Genomic DNA, 25707 nt, shown 5'->3' with positions numbered 1-25707 from the left:
CAAAGAAACAGTCTTCGTCACAAGTGGCATGGAGTTTTTTCATTTCTGATGCACTCAAACTTACCTTGCAGTCACATTCTGAATTCCTTCTCTAAGATCATCCAGGGTACATGCCTTGAGTTTAACATTAATATCCATTGAGCCATCTGAAAACATCTTTCCCGACGATGCCATAAGATGCAGTCGGAGTTCACCAAGGCACAGTTTGTCACTATGCAGCAAAAGCAGAGACTCCTATAGAATGAGAAATAGTAGGACTAGTTACCACAAAACAAAGTAATAAGCACGCTTCCCTTCCTGCTAGTCACTTGCGTTTTGATCCATGAATTGAAGGATCTGATTAGCCTGTGGCTGTCATCAGTCCTCCAATCATACAAATTAGTCCAAGAAACTCACTGAGAAAACAGAAGAGACAAGTTGGGTTGTAGTTAAGTTGTTTCTTCACCGCATTTCTAGTAGTTGTTCAGAATGTGTGACCATCTCAACTCTGAATCTCCTACCAGAGCATCCCTCTGCTCCCATCACACTAACTCATGTACAACCAGGACCTCAGCAATAAGCGGAAACGATATGATGAAGAAATTAAAATAAAATCCCAGAGTGTTTCTTCCCGTGCTCATTTCACAAGAACTTTTTAAAATTGTACACCCCTCATACACAAAGCACCACAAATTCCTACATTATAGTTATTTTAAATGCAAAGCTACCACACGTTCACTACATGCCGAGACTTACAAAGCAAGCACTTTCACATCTAGACAAAGCATAAGTCATGAAAACAAGGCAACATTGCACATCTCCTTGTTTTCAGCATAGGAAGGATATTCATTATTGCTCACACTCAGGGATATCTAATAGGGAAGGATGGGTCAATGACACCTTGGATCTGCTTACTAACTATATAGGCACCATGCATAGAACTAGCATCATCTGGGCTACCAATTCCTGCTTTTCAAATTTTCATTTTTATTTTGCATAACCGGAATCAAGGCTTGAATGACCAAATCAAATGGGGGGTGGTTTTGGTTGGTTGGTTTATTTTTATTTTTTTTTTAAGTGTGATTTTTTACAAATGCAATTACATCCTTCAAATTAAGGACATTCTCTGCCCATAAAAACCTCAAAGTTCCAGGATGAATTGCATAAGCTCCATAAGACAAGCATTACAAAGCCAACACAACCAACGAAACTCTTTGTTTTCCTATCCTGAGTTCTGTCCATGTGAGAAGCCTAAGTTCCACACCCCATCTGTATAGTAAGAGCTTTGTCACAAACCTGATTGGTATCCCTAGTGTAGAGAGTTACTGAAAGCGACTCAAAATTAAAGTCAAATTTAAGCGCTGTATAACACTCTGCAGAACACTGAACTGTAGAAACATTTTTTTGTCCAAAAGCAGGAAAAGGACCTGTCAATGAAAAGAAAATATTTTTACATTTCTTTAGAACACTGGGCTTGGGGGTCGTTTTCTGGGTTCGGGATTGGTTTTTTTGGGGTTTGGGTTTTGTGTTATTTGTTTGTTTTTAATTAAGATCAGAAAGTCACAAAAAGAGGAAAAGCTCTAAATCCGGAAGACTACTCAGAACAGCTTGCACTTTTATTTACTCAATATCACTTTGTTCTATTTAATGCGTGCTAGAATTACGAAGCACAGAGTGGTTTAAGAACCTTAAAAAAAGCTGTCATTAAATTTACTGCAGTTCTTCGTTCGTTTTAATGAAGAACTACAGGAAGTACCAAGACTGCTCAAGCAGTTTGCACGACTCTTCCTTCCACTTTCTTCTCATAGTATAGCAATTCAGCTATTGGTTGAACAGTAGGTTTTTGACACTGAAAATAACAAAAAGTTATTTTGGTGAAGTGTTAACAGTATTTCATCCAGAGACATACACCGTTTACATTAACACATTATTTGAATATTAATATTATCCTCAACTGTTACAATTGTGCATTAACATTCTGGGGTACTTGGTTTGGCTTTTTTCTTTTTTAAAACACCTGCAACTTGTAAGAGTTATTGATATAGACTGAAGAATACCATCTTATAAAAGATGAATTGCAAAAAACACGCTACAAAAACTTTTGATCATCAGCAGCTCATACTCCATGTATGTGCATACATTCTTATTTATAACTTTTCACGTACACATGTGTAACAATTAAGAAAAATAATTTATTTACACATATTTAAGTGCTTCAGATAAATACAATGTGAATTTGCAAACAGCCCTCTGCCTAAACACATTCAGCTTTTGAATTGAACATACCCTCACGGAAATCAGATTCATTTGCAACTTTCCCTTTTTTTAGTATCTGCGTATTTTCAATATTCTCTTGCACAGTATTTGTCTCGGAAGATGCCCCTCCAAGGTTTTCAAGTAAAATTTTCATGACAACAGTCAGATCATCTTCACTGAGTGCAATCTGTAAAGTGATAAACCCACAACTTCATTTTTTGGTGACAATATTTCTTTCCAATACAGAACCCTATCTTTATCAATAGTATGCAAACATTGAGAAGAAACAACACGCTGCTCCCACCATAAACAAGCTGTCTAGTCAAAATGATCCTGGCCAAACCACCCTAAATAATTTGCCCATTTTTCCTAAGATACAATTTTTTACTTGTTATGAACAGGAGTTACAACAAGAACTAACACTCCACACAACAAACACTTTTTAGTCTTGTAAAGGCTCTTTGCCTGCTAGAAGTGTGAGTAATTGACGATCATTAGCACTTCTTAACAAGTCAGTAAATCAGAAACATAACCAGATAACATAAAAGCCAAGATTTACATTGTGTATACTAAAACAACTTGTCATTCAGTAGGCCTTTAAAGAGTTAATGAATCTGAATCCAGTTATAACATGATCATGAAAAAAATAAGCAGTAATAAGTGACAAAACGCAGTCACTTAGCCCATAATACATCATGTTACAATATTTTTTCTACATTTAATTTTTTTTTACTGGTAGTCCTTCAATATCTTATTCCTCTGTGCTTCACCACTGCTACATTTGGCCACAGCACAGATACAGCAAGGAAATATGACTCATGAACAACTAAAAGGCCCCCCAGTCTGTTTTTACCCACTTAAATCCTTATAGTTTATTTTATAGTCAATGTAAGAAAAGAGAAAGTAAAGTCATCCCTCTGCAAAGATATCAATCATAATTTTCAACTATTGTATATTAGAGATCCACATTTACCCTTTTAATTTCTAATAAATCTACTAAAGCACTCAGATAACCTGAAAATTACAGATTAAACAATTTAAAATCTTAAATCTAGATTTTAAATGCTAACTCAACGGATAACCTCAATGACTTTACCGACTGCCGAGTCAAAGTATAGCTCCAACAGAATGCCAGAAAAATAAAAATAGGTTTTACTCCATTTTTATGCAGCTACACCAAAACTATTCATTATACGATATCAAAACTCTAACAGATCTATAAACTGGACGCTCAAGCTGGAAGTCTGAAGAATACAAATGTAAAGAATACAAATTGCAATGAGTTTACAAGCTCCTTAACTAGACTAAGTACTATTCTGAGAACATACATGACTTTTGATGTAGGTCTAATTTGCCATATTACCTGCATTGGTTTTAGGTCTCCTTTGATACCAATTGTTGGGGCTTTATGATACCAACTTGCTGCTAAATTTCTCTGGACCAGTAAAGTCAAACTCAGAGGATGCAGAATTTCAGAATCTCTTTGAGAATCTGTGGATATAATGCACCTGCAAAAGACAATGGAAGCAGCAGAGAAAAATACTTAGTAGTTGCAGAATCCCAAATAATATCATACTAATCTAGCAGAATTATGGGTATACGTATTTTTAAATTAGTGTGCTTACATGCACTTATGCCCAGGTATGCACTTAAGATGCAGTCAGTTACTGTCCTATCATTCCTTTCCCTCCAAGAAGTCTTAGAGATTGTGGACATGTGTCCCTATCAAAAAGCACTCCTAAACTTAGTTGGGGGGTGTGGCGGGGGTGTTTTGTTTGGTTTTAGTATGTTTTCATCGCCTATCATCTTTAAATAATAGAACAATGCTGCATACAGAACATGGACCCATTTTCTTTACGAACACTTTTCAACTCAGAGGAAAACTCCATGCATACCTTGATAATTTCAAATGAGTTAGCTGCACATCCATGTTGTCAATGACAGGAGGAAGAGAAGATTCATCTGAAGACACCAGCTTGAATTCATTCTGAACTCTGATTAAGCCAAGATCAGCTACCAAAGCATTATATGAAGTTGAAGATTCAGGAACAACTATAACTGGAGCTTTCAAGTTGACATCCATTAAAAGGCGGAAGCTCTTTTTAGCAAAGTCTTTCATGCTGGAAGCAGCCATTTCTGCTGCCTGGACAGTGACTGCAGTCAGGGCTTCTTGTGCCATTTGGAAATTGTTTAGGAAGTTCTATTGATAGGTAGTGAAAAAAGTAAGAGCTCTATGAGAGCAAATAAGCCTGGCAAAAAAAGGCAAGCCCCTGGCAAAATCTAAACTTAAGAAAAATAGTACAGCTGTGGCAGAAACATGAAACTTCCAATTCAACCATGCAAGTTTCAAAAGAGAAAAATGTTAAAATCATGCACAAGCTAAGACACTGCTTACCTATTTAATTTTTAAGATCTTATTAAAGTTATCAACTCATTACTTGTTTTGTCATCCTTCTCCTTATTTGTCACTCTTCTATAAAGCAGTTCAACCTAAGTGACGCTTCTTCAGCAAAATACTTCTATATGCTTGCACATCAGCTCACCGCAAGGTACACATCACAAAAAGCTGATTACATTTTATTTTATTAAAAAACTTTCCATGTCAAGAAAAGAACTGAAACTAATGTCTTACCAAGAGAGACATGAAGAATTTATGTAGGTAAATTATTTGGATGCAGCCCACTTTCAGAGACATTTTACCATCCACCCTTGACATATCAGCGTAGGCTTCCCCTGCAGTAGCATCTGGATAAAGTGACATGTGAAATCTAAACACTTCATCTCCCATTATGGAGACAGCCTACAAGATTAAGACCATACAGTTAATACTCCCAGGCAGTAATCTGTGATAGAATTATTGCTTCAGTTATCAAACAAGAAATATTTCCACAAAAAGATCAACTGCAACTTATCAGCAATACTTGGACCCATATATGCCAGGTACAAAAGGAAACTGAATCAGCTATTTTATGGTATGTCTCTTCTCACTTGGTTATCTATAGTCCATTTTATATTTAACCCATGCTACTCAGAATTAAACACATCAATGCAAACATGGTTAAAAAGAATTAAATATTGAATGGAAGCATGTTTTGCTTCCCCGAGATAAAAGAAATTAACCAATGAACTTTTGCTTAATATTTGGTACATTACATTGTACTTAGTATTATACAGCACAGCAAATCAACTACAGTGCTGTCACTAAATAGCTTAAAGAACTAGGTGTTTGTTTGTTCACAATGTGCACAACACATCACCTTTTTATGGATTGTTTTTGGATCAACATTTATAATTACAATGTCCTCAAGTCTGGAGAACACTTTAATCTTTTTCGTTTTCATAGCTACAGATGCATCCATTCCTGATTTGAGACAAAAAGGAAGAAGATATCAATTTGTTGAAGTGCATTTATTAAGTAAACACTTTTTTAAAAAGAAACATTATTTATTACTGAATATTAAGAATAGCTTAGAATCCAGCATTCAACTACGGAACAACCAATGTTAAGCCCAAGACAGAAGTCATGACATTACTACACATGACAAATTTGCCAACATAAATTGACTCAAAGACTAGAGTAAAAATTCCCAACACTATCTAGGATCTAGCTATTAAAAGATGGAAGCTTGTGTTATTTGTAACGTAGTGCCTTCATTTCTTTTAATTTTACTCCACTTGGAAAAAGGCGGCAATTAATTTCTAAGTCAAACATTTTCTTCCCTCACAGGCATTTTGGCTATTAAAATACTTAACCACAATCATATCATACAATCAAAATGTATTCAAACACGTTAGAAACATCTACAGTGCACACGCTAGCCTTTCATAAGTGAATGAATGGAGGGGAATAACCTATTTCTTGCTACAACCAACTAATCTAATATTTAAATAAAACCCCCTTACCTTGTATTCTAATGTCTGCAATTCTACAGGTCTGATCACACACTGCAATACCAAATGCGTTTAGCTTTGCAGTTAGTTTTAATTCACAGATATCATCATGGGCTGCATTACCAGACACTGGATAGGGAACACAAGAGACATACAAGGACTTCATTATAAGTCATTTTTTTAAAACAGATGTTATATTATTTGTTTCATACATATATGAACTATTCAAAAAGCTACGTGCAGCTATTCCCTAAAAGTTACTGCTAACTATTAGTTAGTATGTGAAGTAAGATTTTTACTAACACAGTTTTCTTCTGGCACAAGAACAGTCATCGACTAACACAGGCAAACAGCAATCAATGTGATGTTTTTTCTTCTCATTAATCTCTAGTTTTCATGCAACAGTATGCTGAATATAGTGTACGTTTCATTATTTGAAAACACTGTCTCACATGAGAAATGTTTCTAGCAAGGCCAATTTAGGTGAAAAAAGTTTCTGCAGCAAAATTGAAGGTGCCTGCAGAACACAAAATCTAACAGCTAGCCACTGTAAACTCAATTCCAATAGATTCAGGATTAGAAAACCTTGACTTTCCCAAACAACTCTACAAACACAAGAAGCAACCACACAGGACCTGACAAAACATTCCTAAGGAGCTTGCATGCAAAAAAACTCATACTATATTTCAAGGTTACAGATACCAATTATTAAAATAAGCACAAGACCCTTCAGTTCAGAACTTCTCTTTCCATCCCCAGGGCTCAAGAATGTTTATTTTCAGCAATGTAAGCACTCTTTAGAGCCTTCAGATTGGAAAGCAACAAAGTTGTGACACTGATGCTTGGGAAAGGCTTTGGTGCTGTTCACTGCAACATGATTTATTTGACTTTTATTATACAAGTCAGACCACCACCTAGGAAAAAGTTATACTGAGTAAGGACAATTTGTAAAATTAAGCAACAGCATAATTATCTGGCTTTTTTTTAAATGAGATGATTTTCTCCCCATGTACAGCCTTGGTTTTCGACCAAATAGACTACAATGCTGTCACCTGAAGTAGTATCCTTTAAAACCAAAGGCTAGATGCTGTTAAGCAACTGAAGTAGGGCCTTTCTAATACCGCATTACCTGGTCTAAGAGTACTTCTTTTTTCTTGTTCTTTTATTTGAGGCTTGTGGTCTGATGCTTTATCAGTACTGGGAAGACCACCTGATGGCACACTGAATGTGAGAAAACTCATTATGGAAAGCAAAGCCTCTGTGTGAAGTACTATATCCAAACATGAAAAGATGACCTAAAATGAGGGCAAGGAGACAAAGTAACATTGTTATTTAGTAGCAGTCTATTACATAACAACTCAGAGTTACTGTCACAGAATTGAAAAAAAAGCGTCTTGCTCAATTTCAAAAGAATCTCGCCCTTCTCCCTCCTTCAAGTTAACACCACACAAGCTCCAGAACAGATGGAGCTATGGAAGGGAAGCTTAAAACAGTTACAGTAGAACTGTGCCAATCTAAAAATTGACGCTTCATGTGGTTATGCTTTTTTCAATAAGCTCTCTTAATTCTGTTGCATTTCATGGTGGACTATAGAGCACTTTGGTTGGTATCTTCAGAACCATGTATAGAGATACTTTAGTAGGCATGATACAATAAAACAACAATATTCAAAATTTGCAGTCAGAACAAAAAGTATGTGAATAGCAACTACTCTATCCAATATTACTTAGTGAAACCTATTATCAGCTAGCCGACTTTTCCTAGCCCAAAGCAACTCTTGGTAAATGCTAGTTTTACTGATAAGTTACGGGATGTCAGCTTTCTTGACTCTAAAGTAGTCTAGCCACTTCAAATTTCACATATGGCTGTCAAGAAGCAAGCTCCACCCACCAGTACTACTTTAAAGCAAACATTTTAAAAGCAAAACGACCTGCTTACTTAAGAAGTCACTGAAGCCATGGAAAACTACACATGAATAGTTGCTTTCAGGAGAAGTAAAAAAAAAGGACTTATTGAACACAAGACCTCTGAGAATGCTTGTTTGACATTTCACCTCACATTTCAACTTCACCGTTACTTTCAAGCTCTGAAACACAAGGCCTTCGTTTCACACACTGCTAAGTTTATCACCCCAGAAATAAAACACATCCTATAGGCCTCAGTTAAAATTTATAAGCATGTATTTCTAACTAGCTGAAAATGTCAGCTTCTAGTTAAAAAATTTAATACACTAAATACTTCTGTAAAGGAAAAAATTCACCCTTTTTCCTCCTGGATTTCTCTTTCAAGCAGCTAAATATAAAGCAGTAAGCTTTAATGATGAGAGAGTCAGGGTTTTGTTTTTTGTTTTTGAGGTTTTTTTAATCTCTTGAATGAGAAGAGAAAAAGTGGGCAACTAACAAGTTTACATAGCTGTTAGTACTTGACAAGCTTAAAAAAATTAAATACATACAATACTTACATTGATGTTTTGCTTGGTGCTTCTGTAAGTAGTAACAAAATCTGGTCCATCAGCATCAGCCTAAAGGAAGAAAAAAAAGCCCAAGCACACAGTCTGTCTCTATTGAATTCAGTCAATTCCTTAACTGAGCTAACTGAATTAATTCAATTTAACACACACACAAAAAAGGATTATTCCCATTACAAAAGAACACAAAGGAAAGTGATGAAGCCTGAAGAAACAAGTTCTCTAAATAAAGCACACAATCAGGGCAACCAGAATGGGGTTCTCCCAATGCTCTACTCAGTCATCTTTTACAGCACATATTTTGTGAAAGTTCAACTGGCCAGTTACAGAACTTTCTCTTACCTAGGATCTATTTAAACTGGATCAATTTATGCTTAGTACTTTGTCAGAACAAATTAACTTGGTTTTCTCTATAAAAATTATGTCATTACAGATAAGAGTATGAGTAATCCACTGATTCTACAGCCTATCAGATTCCCAAGTATTCGTGCAGTTTTTGAAGGGTGTTTGTTTGGGTTTGTTTTTTTTTTTAAAATAAAAGCTCAAGAACTCTAGCTACCAACAAATAACTCCTCAAATGCTAGTTTTACCACCTCTAAGAGAGCCACCTATCACTTACATAGGCAAAGATTATCTCACCTATTAAGTTTCACAAAGGTACTAATCTGTATTGTTCACAGAGAAGAATGCATACAAACATTTGGCTTCACCAGTGATTTCAGTAATTTTGTTGACTTATGAAGCAAGCACGATATGGAAGCAGTGGAGAGTGAAATGAACTGGTAAGTTGAAAAATAGGTATTTGGGCGAAGAGCTAGGTAAGTTTTAGACAAATCCTACAGGTTTTAAAGCAAGCAACAAGAACAACAACAATCTAACACAGGCTAAGTATGGAAGCCTTATTTTATTCCTCATATAATCTTAGTTAAAAGGTATTGAAACCTTAACGTATTCCATTTTCAGAAGATGTTCATCTGTCTCACTTGAAGAATTAATAATGCAAAGAGGATCTCCTTTTGAGTCTGCAAATAAAGAAATAAAACTGTAAAGTATTTCCACTCACAAGCTTTACTCTGCCTATGGAATGCCTCCATGCTAATTCTCAATTACATACTAGTTACATACTAGTCTTGCTGAAATAGTGAAGGTAAGCATCTCTTTTCACTGAGAAGCTGCAGATCAAGCATTACCTTGTGAAATGCTGTTATTCACTTTGTTTTTAATTAAACTAGTCCAAATTAACTTATCTTGGTCCTGAAAGATTCAAAATTGGAATGTTATTTGCATTCCTATAATTAGTCTTGCATTCCTATCTTTAGGTTTTTATATTTAAAACCATGCTTTTTTACTTTGAATACATGGCTATTTCAGTTATTACTTCAGTATCACTTTGAATTGTTACCTGACAAGGAAGCACGCTGGATTTCCAGTGCTGCCAGAACTGGTCATAAAGCACAGATTCAGAAGTTCATCAAAACACTCTGAACAGATAAAATACTTCTCAGGAATGACCATTCCTACTCAAAGTAGGCAACTAACTCAAATTAAGTCAGGCTAACTCTAGCAACAGGAGTAAAACTTGGTATCAGGTAAAACAGATTAATTCAATCTAAATTGACAGGACAGGGTCATTAAGTGCATTTGGCATGTAACCCCCTGCCTTATTTTTTTTTCCCCCCTGCTAATCATTATCATTTTTGACCGTGCTACCCTCTTGCTACTAAAGTTGATTTTACACACTGTACTGACTGCATACCAGTTTTCTAGAAGACTTACCATTTATTTCAGTGCATCTCATAATAATTTTTTTCAGATACGCTGCTGCAGTCAATTCATGATTTCTAACTTTGGTTTCAGTTCCAAGCTGTAGCACAGTTAGAATATGTAATGGATATCTCTCCTTCTGAACCTGCTTCATCAAGGTTACTACAACCTTGAATATGGAAATGGAAATAAGTTCACTATTTCAGTAAAGCTGTCCACATATTATGGCATACAGTTATAACTGGGTGTGATCTCCACAGCTAAGCTTCAAAAGTAGTATTAACCTAGACATTTTGCCCTTTTACAAAAAGAACCTACAACACCAGTTTGTTAAAGATTTCTCCCCCCTCCCCACTCTGTTACTCTTTGCCAAGCAACCAATCACTTAGCTCCTTCAACAAAAAAACAAAAATTCCAAGTCTATTAATTTGGCTAGAAATTAATTTTGTTGGCCTAGCATTATATCTTTACCTTGCCAAACTATGCTTTAGTTTTGTAATCAGACACTACATAGTGCTACATACAGAGTCTGAATATTGATAAAGGAGTTACTACAAATCATACTGGTCTGGAAGGAAAGGCAGTAGAGAATAGATAGCAACGTGAATCAATCTTTGAACATCTGATGCTAGGCAAACAATAATTAAGGACACAAATGTTTCAACATTACAATTCTTCATTTATAAAAGATTTTAAGCATTACACTGATTAGAATGTTGAAAATGAGAAAAAACTTGTGTTTCTAAATGTAGCTGAAAATCAAAGTAGAAAAACTAGATATAGTTATTAATGAACAATGTTAATTTCAATGCAGTTATTTCATGAGGCGATTATCTTCCATCCTTGGGAACTAAAAATAGTGCCTCAACCTAACAATTTACCACACAAGGAATTTAAAGAATTCAAGTTTGTCAATACTTTGTCTGCATCGTTATGTGGCATACTCTTTGTACGCTAACAAATTAGCATTTTGGCATTAATTACCCAACATATACAGTCCACAGACAATGTGGGCCCTACCTTAGTAAAAATTTCCATGTGAAGCATGTGTAAACCCATATTAAACGTGACAGGATTGATCATAAGATATTAAATAAGACAACATGGAGCACTACAAGCTAGCCTGCAATATGCCTCAGTCCTACAAAATTCTTCATAGCCAAGACAGCAAATCTGAAAGTTAGAAGCTGCCAAAGGCACTAGTGATAAGCGTTGGATAACTACGTGCTGTTCGTTGACATGTACCTCATCAGCCAATTGCAACTGTAATTCTGCAAAAACTGAGAAAGCCCACAACCTGAGATGGTATCAACTTGCTATTTGCCTACACTTCAGCTGTGGGACAAATATTTCTAACGTCCTTAAAACTAAGTTTTCTTACATGATTTCATATCCATCACACAGAATATGTTTCCCTGGTGGCTGAGGATAGGAGGAAGTTTCTAGCCTTTGAATGCAACTCTCACTTGGCAATAGAATAGTTTTTGGCTTGAAGGTTTGGTTTTTTGTCTTGTCTAAAAAATAGGAACCCAGATTTTGTATGGACAAAAACATCCACAGAGATTTAGCGAGGGGGGGGTGGGGGTGAAATCACACACCAAAAAAATAAAAATAACCAAACAAACCCCACAGCTACTTAAAGTAACCTGCATACCTAAGCTGTTTGGTCTGACTCTTGAAAAAAATGAAAGGCCATGCTGAGCTCTTCACATTTAAGTATCACAGACATCTTCAGAGAAAAAAACATGCTTGGACAATTTCTTATGCGTAGGTATCTTTGTTAATTGATTGCTTGTGCATTTTCTCAGTACTTCACCTATAATCTAACCTTCAGACTTAGCATCTCTAAGGGAAAAATACTAGTTCTAGCTTAACTATTTCAGCTGCTTTGTTACTAAGAGAATCATATGCAGCATTATGAAGGATTAAGGCTAGGTGAGTGCGGAACATCTAAAAGAAGTCTGGTTTTCCCTGTTAGATGTATTGCGTATGTTAAATATTCTATAAATACAAATCTCACATAATACAGACAAAAGAAAACAGCTAAAGAAATAGCTGAAGAATCTGGGTTCTGGATTTTTTTTTGTTTTCTTTTTGTTGGTATGTACAGTCTTCTTTAAACAGTTAAAATAGACTTTATAGTCCACTACTTCTAAAAAACAGACTTGAGTACTGGATTCAGTCACAATAAATTTTAGAGATTGATACATACCTCTTTGATTTCAAAATTAAGTTGCACATTGATTACATCTTCATTTAATATTCTTTTTTGCTTCTCAGACAGCATTCCTTCTGCAACACTCTTATCCTGCGTCAAAACCAGTTTCTCCAGTTCTTTGGTTTTACCTGAAGCATTCAATAGACTGGGTAACTTTTGAAATTGCCACCGTTTGTTTAGCTCAAGAACATATCCAATTCTTTTATTCATTTAGATGGCTTACATTCACCTAAGATAAGCTAGCAACATTTCCACAAGCAGAGCCTTTAACTTCAGAGCAAAGGAAATAGAAACATGTTCTGGCAACAAAACTACTCTGACATCTCAATACCTTGCTGGTTCTGTGACAATTTAGCTAACAACTGCCAAATTTTGTCTTGTAATGTTTCCACTTTTTTTAAGTATTAAAGTACGAACAGTGTCCTTGCAAAATTAGTAAGAGAAGAGTTTATATCGCATACACATCATACTCTCAGATCTAAGCTTGCTTTCCAGATAACAAATGCTTTTCATTATTCCTGAAAGCTAACACACTTAATATTCACGACAAACAAATTCGATCTCTGACCTTCCTTTTGCGGTACTGATTTTGCATGAGTTTGTTTTTCTTCTGCTTCACCGAGGTTTTCCGTCAACACTTTGAGAAAGACATTCAAATCCTCTTGACTTAACACAACCTACAAAATTGCAGATCACAGTTCTCAGGAAAAACACATTGTTCTTTAAACTTATCACTAACTAGCAAAGCAGAACTATGTTTCATGGCAAGAAGAATGCTTATTTACAGGTTTTTATTTTGTCAGCAGCATTGTCCCTTAAATAACACAATGAAATTCTTTTAATTGCTTATTGTTAAAGGATTAGGAGATTAAAGAAGGTTATGACTTCTAAAGCTATGTCAATATACATTGCAGCATTCAGTTCGCATATCTATGCTTTTAATACTATCCTATAAATGACATGCTACTTGGTGATATTTTAATTCCAGCTTCACCCAAGATGTACCTGGTATTTTCTTTCACAGTATATAAACTGCCACAAAAAACAACTATCTTGAGGTCATTCAAGGGAGATAGGAAGTTATGAAGCTGGAGTTACTATGGCAAATATTTGCATAAATTTAAATTTCTCTCAAGAAGAGTCTGTTTTAAAAAAAAAGAAAAAAGCACTGAAAAAAGACTCTCCAAGAACTGGTCACAAAAAACATTTCATAAACAATACTCCTTGACATCCCTTTCGGTTTCCTCTTTTCTTTCTCTCAGTTTAATATATGTACACAGCAGTTCAGGTGGTTTATATGACACTTTCAAACCTTTACATTCACACAGGGAGGTTAAACCCTGTAGACATCCCTGAAACTCACTCCACAGCTACTAAACATTTGCAGCTTGTTGCACCTTTGTGTCCCAAAATAACATAAAGGTTAGTCTTACATTAAGTTATTATTATCACAAGCTTCTCACCACCGTCTTTTCACAAGACTTACGTTCATTGTATCCAGATACCCCGTGATCTCCAATACAGGTAATTTGTGAAACCAAGCTGCAGACAGATTTCGTCTCACAGACAGCCTTAAATTAATAGGGTGAAGTATCTGAATGTCTGGATGCGACAAACCTGTCTCCATAGTGGTCCTTAAAACAAAGCGGGGGAGGGGGGAACAAAAAAAACACATGGTGGGGAACTTATAGGTTAAGTCATATGTTACATTTTCAAAGTAACATCTTCAAATCTCTAATGTAGTATCTCTTTAGACTTCAACAGCCTCCTGAGCAGAACAGTATCTTATTTTACTACTGATATATTTGCCCTTAAAGGTAACAGGTTCGTATTTCAACACCAAATATTTGACACTGTCACCAACCATGATTTCTAAGCAAATAGATTAATATCCTATAGAATATTAATATTATCAATTAGCTAAAGCATTACTTAGTAAAGTGCACTTTACCTAGACAGTTTCAGCTTTGTCAGCTGCACATCCATTTTGTCAATGACTGGAGGGAGCAAACTGCCTTCTGGAGACACCAGGCTGAACTGGTTCTGAACCTGAATCAAGCCAAGATCTATTACTATAGCACTGGAAGAAACTGAGGACTCAGGAACGACTATAACTGGTGCTTTCAAGTGAATGTCCATTGCAAGTCGAAAACTCCTTTGAGCCAGGTCTTTTACACTGGTAGCAGCCTTTTCTGCAGCTTGGACTGTAGCAGCAGTCAGAGCCTCCTTAGCTGTCTGAAAGTTGTTCAAGAAGGTCTAGAATAAGCAGTTGAAGAGAAAGGAGAAACGTCTGTAAACAGTTTTTTAATGTAAATTACTCTCTCATGTTACAACATCAACCACAACCAACATCAACCACCGATTACGCTGCCTACTGTGTTAAATTTTCCCTGGGAAAGGCAACTGAGTGCCTTCTGTCATGACCTCTAATAGAGGGCCAAAAACATACTAAGCAGTACAATCCACTCATTTTAAACCCATGTCTTTTTTCTTCCTTCGTTTCTTCCTTTTCTTTCCTTCTTCGTTAGCTACAAGATTCCTTTACCTCATTAGCCTTTGGGGACACAAAATCCCCAAAATACCTTAATAGCACCAAGCTTTTCTCTATTTCCAAAGCAGAGGGTGGGAAGTGACCCACTTGCACTGTGTTAGTTTTTTGAAATTCAAACCAGTTAAAGCTTACTTATCAAAATTTTTAGCAGTACATGTGAAAAATTAAGCTTATCCTTTCTCTTTCAGAAACTTAAGTTACCACTTGTACTGAGGACACAAACAAGGCAGACTAATTTGAGAACACAGCAGAAACATACGAAGGAGAAAAAGACTTACCAGAAGAGACATGAGAAATTTGTGAAGGTATACTATTTGAATACAGCCTACTTTCAAAGATACGGTACCATCCACTTTTGACATGTCTGTGTAGGCTTCTCCCTCAGTAGCATATGGATCTAATGTCAGATTGAAACTGAAAACTTCATTTCCTACTATAGACACAGCCTAGAAAGAGAGAAACAGCACTTACCAGCCATCAGCAGCTTCTAAAAAGGCACTTAACACAAAGAAGAACTAAATATATCATCAGCCTATCAGATCTACAAGTTAAGAGTTTTAGTCTGGGGCGGGGAGGGGGGCTTAAATATTTTTGGACATCCATTCTTCTAATATGAACACTATCCTTTACCATGTATCTTATTTTAGAAGAGGTATTCATGACAGATCAAATATTTTAAAAAGAGTGGAATAATAATATGTATTACATTTCACTTTTATTCACTCAAAACTAACCAAGAATCAAGTAAAACTTAAAATCTTGTAGTTGAGTACTTTTTTATGAAGGGTCCTTGAATCAACATCTGTGACAACTATATCTTCAAGTCGGGCAAAGAATACAGTGTGACTTGGCTGAAGGAGAAGAGATGAGTCAAGACCTGTAAAGTATAAAGAGAGAAACAGCAGTATCGCATAACAGAAGCAAACACTCATTTTCAAGGTGGGGACACACGACACCAATAGAGGAGGTGAGAAAAATTACAGAAGTTATAGACTGCAACACACAATATTTTTGTTAATAGCTTGCTAAATTCAAAGATTTTAAAAAAACAAAACAAACACACACAAAAAAAAATACCTAAACACACTTGATTCTCTCCTCTGTTTCCAAATTAACTAAGTCAGTTACCACATCCCTTGCTGAAGGGACTGTAAATAGAGGAACTCTATTTGATCCAAGGCATTTTAGTCTCCCTTTATCCAAATCAGAATAATTAGAATTAATTCCACAACTACCGTAACTCCTCCAAGACAAAAAAAGTAGTGTAAGTTCTGGAAATACAGACTTTTGGCATTTTATCAGTCAGACATAGAAGATAAATATATTGTCTAGAGGTCAAACCCAAGTCCATATACTATGCTGCCTGTTATTAAGGTTTGAGAATGTGACCATACTACAGCTTTGAACAAAATAGAAAAATTTCTAATGCAGATACTGTCTCAATATCAATCATCTCTGGAAAGAAATGAGCTACTAGCCACAGAAGAATACTCAAACAATAATCCATCTCTTAATAACCAAACTACTGAGTTAGTTTACCGGGATTGTCTATCAAAAAAGATGTTACTATACCGTATTTGAATACAACACTTTTGCACACAAAATCTTGTGTGAACACAACATATGATTTAGAGATGGGCACAAGCAAGAGACTATTTATGAACTGTATTACATCTTCTTGTATACCACACATTCTTAAATATTCATAATAAGATAAAGTTTTGGCAGCTATTAGGATGGCAGCTATAGCCAAACTTGGAAGTGAAACTTGCCCCCTCTCTCTCTCTCACACACACACACAGAATTACTGATAGCCCCTCTGACAGGTAAAAAAGAGTCAAGAAAACAAAACCAGAACAAGTAACCTAAACAAACCCTAAGAGTTCAAAACCAAAGAAACCAGTTTTAAGGGGTTTTTTATCCTAAATAATTTAGGTATAGCAGAAAAATATCCAAAGCTCAGTACAACATGAAATGCCACCCATAATTGAACTCCTTCAAAACATGAACCTAATTACCTGAAAGGTAGGACATCATGCTTATCTAGCTGGAGGCCAAAACATTATGACTGACTTTGAAAGCAATACCACAAGTCATGTTTGAACAGATAACATTAAAAAAAAAAAAAATCAGATGCCGAGAATTTACACCTTAAATATCTTTTGGTCCAATTATTAGCAGTTGCTTTGAAACTAAACTACTAGATCAGTTGCTACTAACAAGAATTTAATACCTTGTATCTTGATCTCTGCAATATTCTTTTTTTCATCACAAATATTTAAACAGAAGGCATCCAGCTTGGCAAAAAGCTTGAAGTCAAAAACATCCTTATCCTTGGAAGGTCTAGCCACTAGAAACGAGAGAAGGGAAGATTTTCAAGGTACCTATAATCCATATTTTCACTTAAACTCCTGAAAGTATTTGAGGGTTGTTTTGGTCTAGGGGTTTTTTGGCATTCAGACGACTTAGGTTTTTTTCCCTATAGCTTCTTTAGTCACCACCACCATAATTAAGTCTGTAACATCCATCTTAAAGCAACAAGTCTTCCTCTGAAAGTAACTCTACTGCTAAGAGTAAAACATGTTGGCATTTGCTTGTAATTCTATGTCTGATATTACTCCCATCTAGTGATGACTCTCTTCTGGAACGATTGTACTTTTACATGAAGGGTAATTGCTGGATTAAGAGGAAATAAATTGCACAGTATACTTATTTTTAATATTAAGTCAATAACTCAGTAAGTTCACAGTAGTGGGTTTTTTTCAGGTTATCTAATATTTCCTATTCCGAGATCCTGATGTAGGAAGTTTTCTCTTAAACTTCAAGTTTATAAGAAATGGTAAACCTTGGAAGCCTATTTCAGGCAGCCAACACCCAGGTTTTACAAGAGTAAATGTTAAGGCTAAGGAGAATAAGGTGAAGCCACATACAAGTGTCAAAAACTATCTTGGAGGAAGACCAGAAGCCATCAGACCTCACTGATGATCTGCACCTTCACTAACCAAGAGTAGCAAAGTGTTAAACCAAGAACTCAAATACTTATGGGCTTTGTTAAACTGTACACAGCAGTAGCTTCTTTTTTACCCAGGCCATTTAAAATTCTAAGTGATTCTGAACATTCTTCACTAGACACCTCATTTCCAGCTTGAGTTTTGCACTTAGTATTAAAGACAGTGCAGCTGCTCCCCTCTGAGCCTCTTTTGTTTCAGTGCTACAGGAATAGCAAAATTTTCATTAAACTAGCAAAGGACTCTTTGAAAGTATATTTAAATTGCCTAGATCAATAACATAACATAATCAAAGTACTATTTATCTCCTTTATTTTACCATCAACGCTAAGATCGTGATGCTGTTTGAGTCCTCCAAGCTCACAGAAATCTCATTTACTCAAATTCAGGTCTATCTGTTAAATGGCAGTGAAACACAAGAATAGAAAGCTCACCTGAAGGCACCTTTTATGATTATAGTTATTGTTTCATTTATTGTTTTTCTGAAATCAGTCCTCCAGCCTGGTGAGCCACAGTCACATGAGCTTTGATCTTCACCCCACACTACAAAGCTAATCACATTTCTCTGGATTTGATAGTTTTGCCAGCATACAACACATCCTTTCAGAACCATCATTTTGACTAACACAACTGTACCTTTCTTCAATCTAGTGTCATCTTCTTGCTTTTCATCTTTAGTTGGTGTGGCTCCACTACTTTCATTGCCTGATGGACTAACAGCTGTTAGAAAACTGACAGCAGACATAAGGGCCTCTGTATGCAGTAGAAGGTTCAATGATGAAAAAGCTACCTGTTGAAAACATGAGACTCCATATGACAAAAAAATTACTTACAAGTATAAGAGCTGGACTGAGGTGCAAAAGCACCCAATGAAATATAACAAATTCTTAGAAACAGAAAAGCTGCATGTGTTACCAGCAACAGATCATAAAGGAAAAGAGCTTTCTGTAAAACAGAAAAGTAGTAAGCTTAGAACATACGAAAACCTAACAACCCAACAGCTGTAACTGTTAACCTACAACCTCCTCAGTACTAAAGCAAAGTGATACAAAATTAATTTAGAAGCATTAAATGACTGAAAAACTCATTGCAGGAAACTGCATTAAGTAAGCTGAAAACTTCATTAGATAACTAAGAGAGATACACCTGGAGTAAGGTAGTATAACCTAAATCAGGATTCAGTCTTCTCAAGTAGTATGTTCTGTCAAACACAGACTTGCTCTTGAATGCTCATGCAATAACACAGGACTACATGAACAGTGGCAGGTGGCTGCCATGCAGATACTTAGTATAAAGGTATTTCTCAACAAATCTACAAAGGGAGTCCAAAAGGTAAGTGCGTGCCTTGTAGCTTAGTAAAAGTTATACACCTGAATGAGCTTGAAATTGGAAAAAGAGCCCAAATACAATTCTTCCAGACACAGAAGTCCCATTGAAGAGTTGCAAGGCAACACCTGATGATGTATAGAAAGTTGAGTTCTCTTAACATCAGCAGTATCCCATAGTGTGAAGTCAGTCAACTCAGTATTTATATCCATCCCAGTAGCATTGGAGTAGAACTGTCATTCCCTGCTGTGGCTTCAAGAACCTTTTCTTGGCAAAAAGATTCCAGTATTACCTAGCCTTCCCTGATTAAATCTATAGATACTCTAAAACTATTAGGTGGCAAGTGAAATATTTCAGTCTTCACACCAAAAAATGGCAGGCAAAATAATACCATAAAGTTATAAAGGGAGGGAAGTACCTATCACAGAAAACTGACAGCCCTTTGTAGTTTCTTTCCAGCATTCCTCAAGACACTGTTTTTCCCTTGCTTGAAATCTCCAACTCAAAAATACACCATTAATACAGTCAGAATTTAAGTTAGGTACTTGCTGTCGAAAAGCATTTCCCTATATTGCAATAATTTTTAAGAGATCAAATTCTCATTCTAGACTCTATGACAAAAGTGTTGGAGAGGAAAATGCAGTATCACAAGAAGCTCCCGAGCCATATTTCAGAGTGAAGAATTAGAACATGCTCACCTCCACCTCGCCAAAAAAAAAAAAAAAAAAAAATCACTCATAAATGGATTTAGACTTCTTAGTAAATTTAGCCAGAGTGCCGATTACATGGAACTCAAAATACAAACAGCTTATTTGACAGGAAAGGGAAAGGCTTCTAGACCCCACTACATTCTCCCATACTGGACATTTGAACTTCATGATCTCATATGCATGAGAAGATGTATTCTTAACGTTATTTTGTATTTTATCCGCATGAGCTAGCTAGACAGTTTTTCATCATACTTAAGAAACAGACTAACATACTGCTCTTATATTAAGTTGTATAAAAACTTTCAAGTATGTTTTAACTCTTTAAATCTCCCAGCTGCAAGGCTGGGGAGAGGGGGGAAAACAGGAAAGCCAAAACCCCTTACTGATTCCTCCCTTCTAAGCAAGCAAACCAAAAGGAAGTAAGCAATAAAATATGCAAGCACTCACTTGAATCATCTGTTCAGTGTTGTCAAAAATTGTCTGAAAGTGTGGCCCATTCCTGTCAGCCTGAAAATAATGATTTGCATGAAGGTTAATACCAATTCCAACCAGTCACTGTGCTCTTCAAAAGATAGAAAACAATCCACTAGTTCTGAACAGTAGGTTTAAGACTTTATAAACATGCTTTAAAAATAAAAAGCTTTATGTATACCTTGATGTATTCCACCTTCAGAAGGTCCAAGCCAGGTTTATCTGAGGAACTAATTAGATGAATCGGTGCTTTTTTACCTGTAACATACCACGTGAAATACACAAGAATTAGGGTAATTTCTGTTCTTTCAGAGAACCAAAGAATTAGTGCCTTGAAGATAGGGATTAACTTTCAATACAGTTTGTTAAAACACATTGCACCACCAAACATGAATCACTGGTTTCTCTTCATTAAGTCCAAAATGGCAAGTCTGTACCCCCTCTCCATCCAAAGATTGAGCACTAAGCTATTTATTTGTTTAGTAAGCATTATGGTGGGAGTCCAGAGCTCATCATCTGTACCAATGGGACAAGCACTGCCAATGGACAATTGCATACTGAGTATTGTAACTGGAAAACTAGAACATTTGGATTTCAGTAAGCATAAAAGACAGGAGAGCCACAGTTTCAGACTAACTGCTATATATATATACACACACGTATATTTCTCTTCCATTGCTTATTACCTCCAATTTCATAGTAATCCAAGCTTATTTTCTTTAAATAAGATGTAGCTGCTAAATTATAGGTTCTGACAGTAGCTGCTGTCCCAAGATGCATTACATCAAATACAAGTACCGTTTCCTCAGTTTTCCTTTGTCTGGTGAGTTCTACTAAAACCTGGATGAGCAAGAAGTACACAGTTATATCCTCTTTTCACATGTAGTATTCTCACCATTCAAACCAACAACGGAAAAAAGCACAAAATTAATGCCTTGCCTGCTTTACTGGAAGTATTATTTTTATTACAAAGTTAAAGTGTAAAAATAAAAAAAAAAAATTATTGTTTGATGGTCAGAGATATAAATATCATAGAAATATTTTGGGATTTGCTCTTTGCAAGTGACCTGCCTCGTTATTTACTTTGTTCTTCCAGTGCAAGTTTCCCACACCATACCCCCAAATTATGACTTGGTACTATTATTTTCTACCAAAAATACTCCAAAATAAGGGGCTTTTTTGCTGATTTTTTTAATACATACACACAGATGAACTATGTATATGTGTTTTACTTATATACATTCCATATATTAAAAAAAACATATGCATACCATATATCAGTAACTCATACATAGAAATATGTACGTATATACATGTGTGGATTTTGTTTGGAAGGTATGTTTTCGCATACACTAAATCTGGACAACACTGGTAATAGAATATTGGAAATTTTTTTTAAATATTCTTCATGTAGAAGGTAAAAGTATAATCAAAGAGACATACCTCTTTGATTTCAAACTTCAACTGAAGATCTGTCAGTTCCTCTTTAGCAGGCTCCTTATTTCTTATTTCTTCTCCTTTAATTAGTGACCTGTCAGTTGGTTCAGAACTTTCCTCAAAATCAAAATATTCTTCTTCAGAGTCTACAGAAGAGAAGTAACTTCCTCCTTAGTAAACTTCTTCCAGAAACAGGGGTAAATATCCCACCCCCTCTTTCCCATTCCAATGGGATTTTGAACTATGAGCAGTTTCAACCTAATCTGACAAAGTATACTTTTTAGATCTATACTGCTTCCTTACTCATTGGATGAAAAGTGAAGAAAATTAAAGCCCTATTAAGGAAAGCACTAGAGTTTAGCTGTATTATTAGACATTCAAGAACACATACAAGGAAAACCAGTTATAAAGTAAGCTCCAGAAAACAAGTTTCCCAGGTTCCACTATAGGAAAGTTCTTCTCTTGAACAGCCACAGAAATAAATGCTCAAATCCACAGTGTCAGTACAGTAATTTGCTGTTTGTTATTCTAGTTCTGCACTTTCAGAAAAAGGAGAGCTTTGCTAATGCAAAACACTCAGGACAGTACACACGTGATGTTTGTAACAGTCTATTTTTGCCACATGTTGGCTGCTTAATACAAGTGTACACATGCTCTAGACATGGTACTCACCTGTTTTGTACCCACCCCAAAGTATGTGTCCTGAAGTGGCAGCAGCAGCAGATTAGTATTTGGCTAAATCGGGTTTTAGATTTAAGTCAATTCAGAAATAACAGATTCCTCAATACTCTCTGCCAAAAAGATGTCTCATGACATCTGAATAATTAAATTGGTTTGCTAATGACATCTTAATACAGTTGTTATTAATAGCTCACTTACATTAGAAGAGGTTGCTTATGCACAATATTAATTAATCCCAAAAAAAGGTTATTTTCCTCTTTAAAAAAAGCAAGTTTATTATTTTGAGGTAACATCAGCATCTTAATTGGATCTTCTTATGCACTTGAAGTTAGAGATGATCAATCATGCTCATCTCTACTGTCCTTATAACATGTTTTAACCTCAATAGCAGCCTGAAAATGTTAGGTATACCGTTACAACCTTCTACTTTTACAAAGGTGTATCTGTAGCTTCTTACCTGATGCTATTTCTGCTAACAACTGCGGTGTATTAAGTAACCCTTTACGAACAATAGGAATTGTGGGAATAGCCGGTACCTAGAGGGAGGGGGGCGGTGGGTGGGGGGAAGAAAATCACTATTTTAAAGTTTGTAGAACTTGGTATGTTCAGTCATATTTTCTACTGATGATGCATGTTTCACCTTGCCTCCCCCATTACTTAGAAAGGTCAGTGTTGCCAATACTTATATTGAAACCAGCAGGACAATGACAAAGGCTAAGCTAGCCTTGTTTGAGTAAGCCCAGCATGTTCTGATGCTAAGTCATAACAAAGACACTTTGCCTAACTCAGCTTGGCAACAGATCTCTTATTTCACGTGAAAAAGATTACAGACTTTAGCAGGAATTCACACTTACAATGATCACTTTAGTGATGTCATTTTTTTAATTTCAGTTTTCTTAGTTATAGTCAGCTTACCTTCGTGCTTGGAATTAACACAGATGACATCTGAGGGAATGGAATGCTATCAATCAGATCAAAAATTGCCTTGATTTTCTGGTCAGAGAGTCTGACATGCACCAAAGGAAGTCCTCCTGACACTTTAAACCTTTTTTAAAAAAAATTTGATTGAACTCTGAGACAAAAAAGTACATACCAATTCTTGATTTAAATCTTACCAATATCTATACTCATATATAAAGATCACATCACAGTAAAGCTAGTGATTCTGCATTAAAAACAGGTCTTGGACTCAGTTTAAACACTATAGTTAGTAACCAGTGAAGGTGACCAGGGAACTAGTAGCCAAAAAAGGTTTTGTAAAAAGTAGCAAGCTACTTCTATTTCTTAAGTTAATACCTTCAAATTATAAAGTGTAACTGAACCTTTGGGGGAAAAACAGTTTTCTTTTCTGTAAATACACAGTAATTAAAAAGAAGTCCTTTCAACATTAATATATTACTTTGCCATCCTGGTATCTCTTCCCACCATCGATTTTGCCAACTGTACATGAATATCCATAGGCTGCAATATGTGCAAAGTTGATGGATGTTGAAAACGAGCCTTCTTCCAGTCTTCACCTGCAAACGTTCAGTAAATTTAGATGAAAAAACATTGCGTGTTAATTGCTTTAATTAAGGTATCATTAAAGTAATCACTAAGAACGGATAAAGAACCCACTCGCAAACTAGAGAAACTTAAAACTATATTGCCTTATAGTCTTATTCTTATATTCTTAAAACTATATTGCCTTAGCAGCCATAAGCCCGATTCTACACTAATAGATGTATCCGAACATAGAACGCTAAAAAAAAAAAATAGATAGATACCATGGATAGATAAATACAAAACAGCAACCCAGCACTCTGTTGACTGCACGAACTAAAGCCCAAATACAGTATTAAGGCCAATTTTAGCTGTATTTTCCTGCATATGACAGAAAACATAATAGTTCTATGCATTTATGTTGCTTGCTGGCATCAAAGTATAGAGGTGATACACAAGTCCAAACAAAAAGCAAGCAGCTGTTTCAAGAGAAACAAATGAATTTTTTTCCACAGTTTAATACCAGACATGTGTATTATAATCAATCTTTTATTTAACTACTGGTTTTATTTTCCCTTTTTTCTTTAAAAAAACATTTATTTGTTACAGGCAGGTAGCCTTCATCAACCTTTTGAGTAAACAGTAACCATGTTGTTTTGTTACCTGTTCTTCCAAAAAGAAGTTGCACATTTTTTATTTCCACATCAAACTTGTCATAAGCTTTGTCCATAATCTCCTCTAAAGATGAAAAGCTAGAAGCTTGACTACTGCCTTGATTTATGCTGTTCAGCTAAACACATAAAGGACAAGACAAAGTTAAGTCTAAAACTTACATACACCTGCTATTAATTCTAGTGACGATGAAAAAGATGATTCATAGGAGTTTGATTGACATCTGAACTCTTACAGAGGAGAGATCTTAATTCATTCCACACTTCATTTACCAAGAATATGTAGTTTGGGTCTTTTTTGGTTACTCCTACCAATCCACTTAATTCTAGTTATGCAAAAAGAATTTTTTTTTATTAGTTTACAAGTTCACTGCTGGAGTACAACTAAAATAAATATTTAATCAGTCAGCTAAAAACAAGTTAAATTATTGTAATCTTTCCATTTTATAGGAACAAGGGAATCCACCTTCAAACCTCAAGAGAAAAATTATATTCTCTTTTATTAATAAAGCGCTATTGTTTTACAAAAAAGGAAACAAAAGTTAATATGTTTTGCTGAAGAAATTATTAAATAATAAGCTATTACGACAACAAAATGAGAATGTTTCCTGGAGAAATTAACTAGTACAACTATGTCAAAGACAACTTAAGAGCTCTGAACATGGATCAAACTGCTGACCCAAGTTTATTTGGTAATAAATACAGTAAGTTAAAACACATTCACATGGACGATCAACTTTGCCTTCTGAAAACAAGCTAGTTTCAGATGACAGCTATGTTAAGAGAAAAGAATAT

At 35.5% G+C, this 25707-nt stretch overlaps 1 protein-coding gene across 1 annotated transcript in view; it reads right to left on the bottom strand.

Annotated features, from left to right (window-relative positions):
* VPS13C (vacuolar protein sorting 13 homolog C) overlaps positions 1–25707 on the bottom strand; it is a 101403-nt gene that overhangs the window by 43485 nt on the left and 32211 nt on the right. The window contains exons 23-50 of the mRNA XM_059824112.1: positions 24905–25031; positions 24159–24276; positions 23675–23804; positions 23217–23295; positions 22085–22224; positions 21328–21481; positions 20823–20899; positions 20618–20677; positions 18761–18924; positions 17360–17469; positions 15900–16003; positions 15405–15572; positions 14527–14831; positions 14062–14209; positions 13144–13252; positions 12570–12703; positions 10370–10526; positions 9536–9615; positions 8588–8647; positions 7256–7421; positions 6139–6255; positions 5493–5596; positions 4868–5035; positions 4131–4435; positions 3599–3743; positions 2266–2422; positions 1276–1367; positions 65–234 (exon numbers count right to left, since the gene is read on the bottom strand). Coding sequence (XP_059680095.1) covers positions 65–234; positions 1276–1367; positions 2266–2422; positions 3599–3743; positions 4131–4435; positions 4868–5035; positions 5493–5596; positions 6139–6255; positions 7256–7421; positions 8588–8647; positions 9536–9615; positions 10370–10526; positions 12570–12703; positions 13144–13252; positions 14062–14209; positions 14527–14831; positions 15405–15572; positions 15900–16003; positions 17360–17469; positions 18761–18924; positions 20618–20677; positions 20823–20899; positions 21328–21481; positions 22085–22224; positions 23217–23295; positions 23675–23804; positions 24159–24276; positions 24905–25031 — 3848 coding nt within the window. The remainder of the gene's footprint in view (positions 1–64; positions 235–1275; positions 1368–2265; positions 2423–3598; positions 3744–4130; positions 4436–4867; positions 5036–5492; positions 5597–6138; positions 6256–7255; positions 7422–8587; positions 8648–9535; positions 9616–10369; positions 10527–12569; positions 12704–13143; positions 13253–14061; positions 14210–14526; positions 14832–15404; positions 15573–15899; positions 16004–17359; positions 17470–18760; positions 18925–20617; positions 20678–20822; positions 20900–21327; positions 21482–22084; positions 22225–23216; positions 23296–23674; positions 23805–24158; positions 24277–24904; positions 25032–25707) is intronic.

Source organism: Gavia stellata, chromosome 13, assembly GCF_030936135.1.
Source record: "Gavia stellata isolate bGavSte3 chromosome 13, bGavSte3.hap2, whole genome shotgun sequence".
Lineage (NCBI taxonomy): Eukaryota > Metazoa > Chordata > Aves > Gaviiformes > Gaviidae > Gavia > Gavia stellata.
This window is presented reverse-complemented; position numbering and strand designations above follow the sequence as displayed.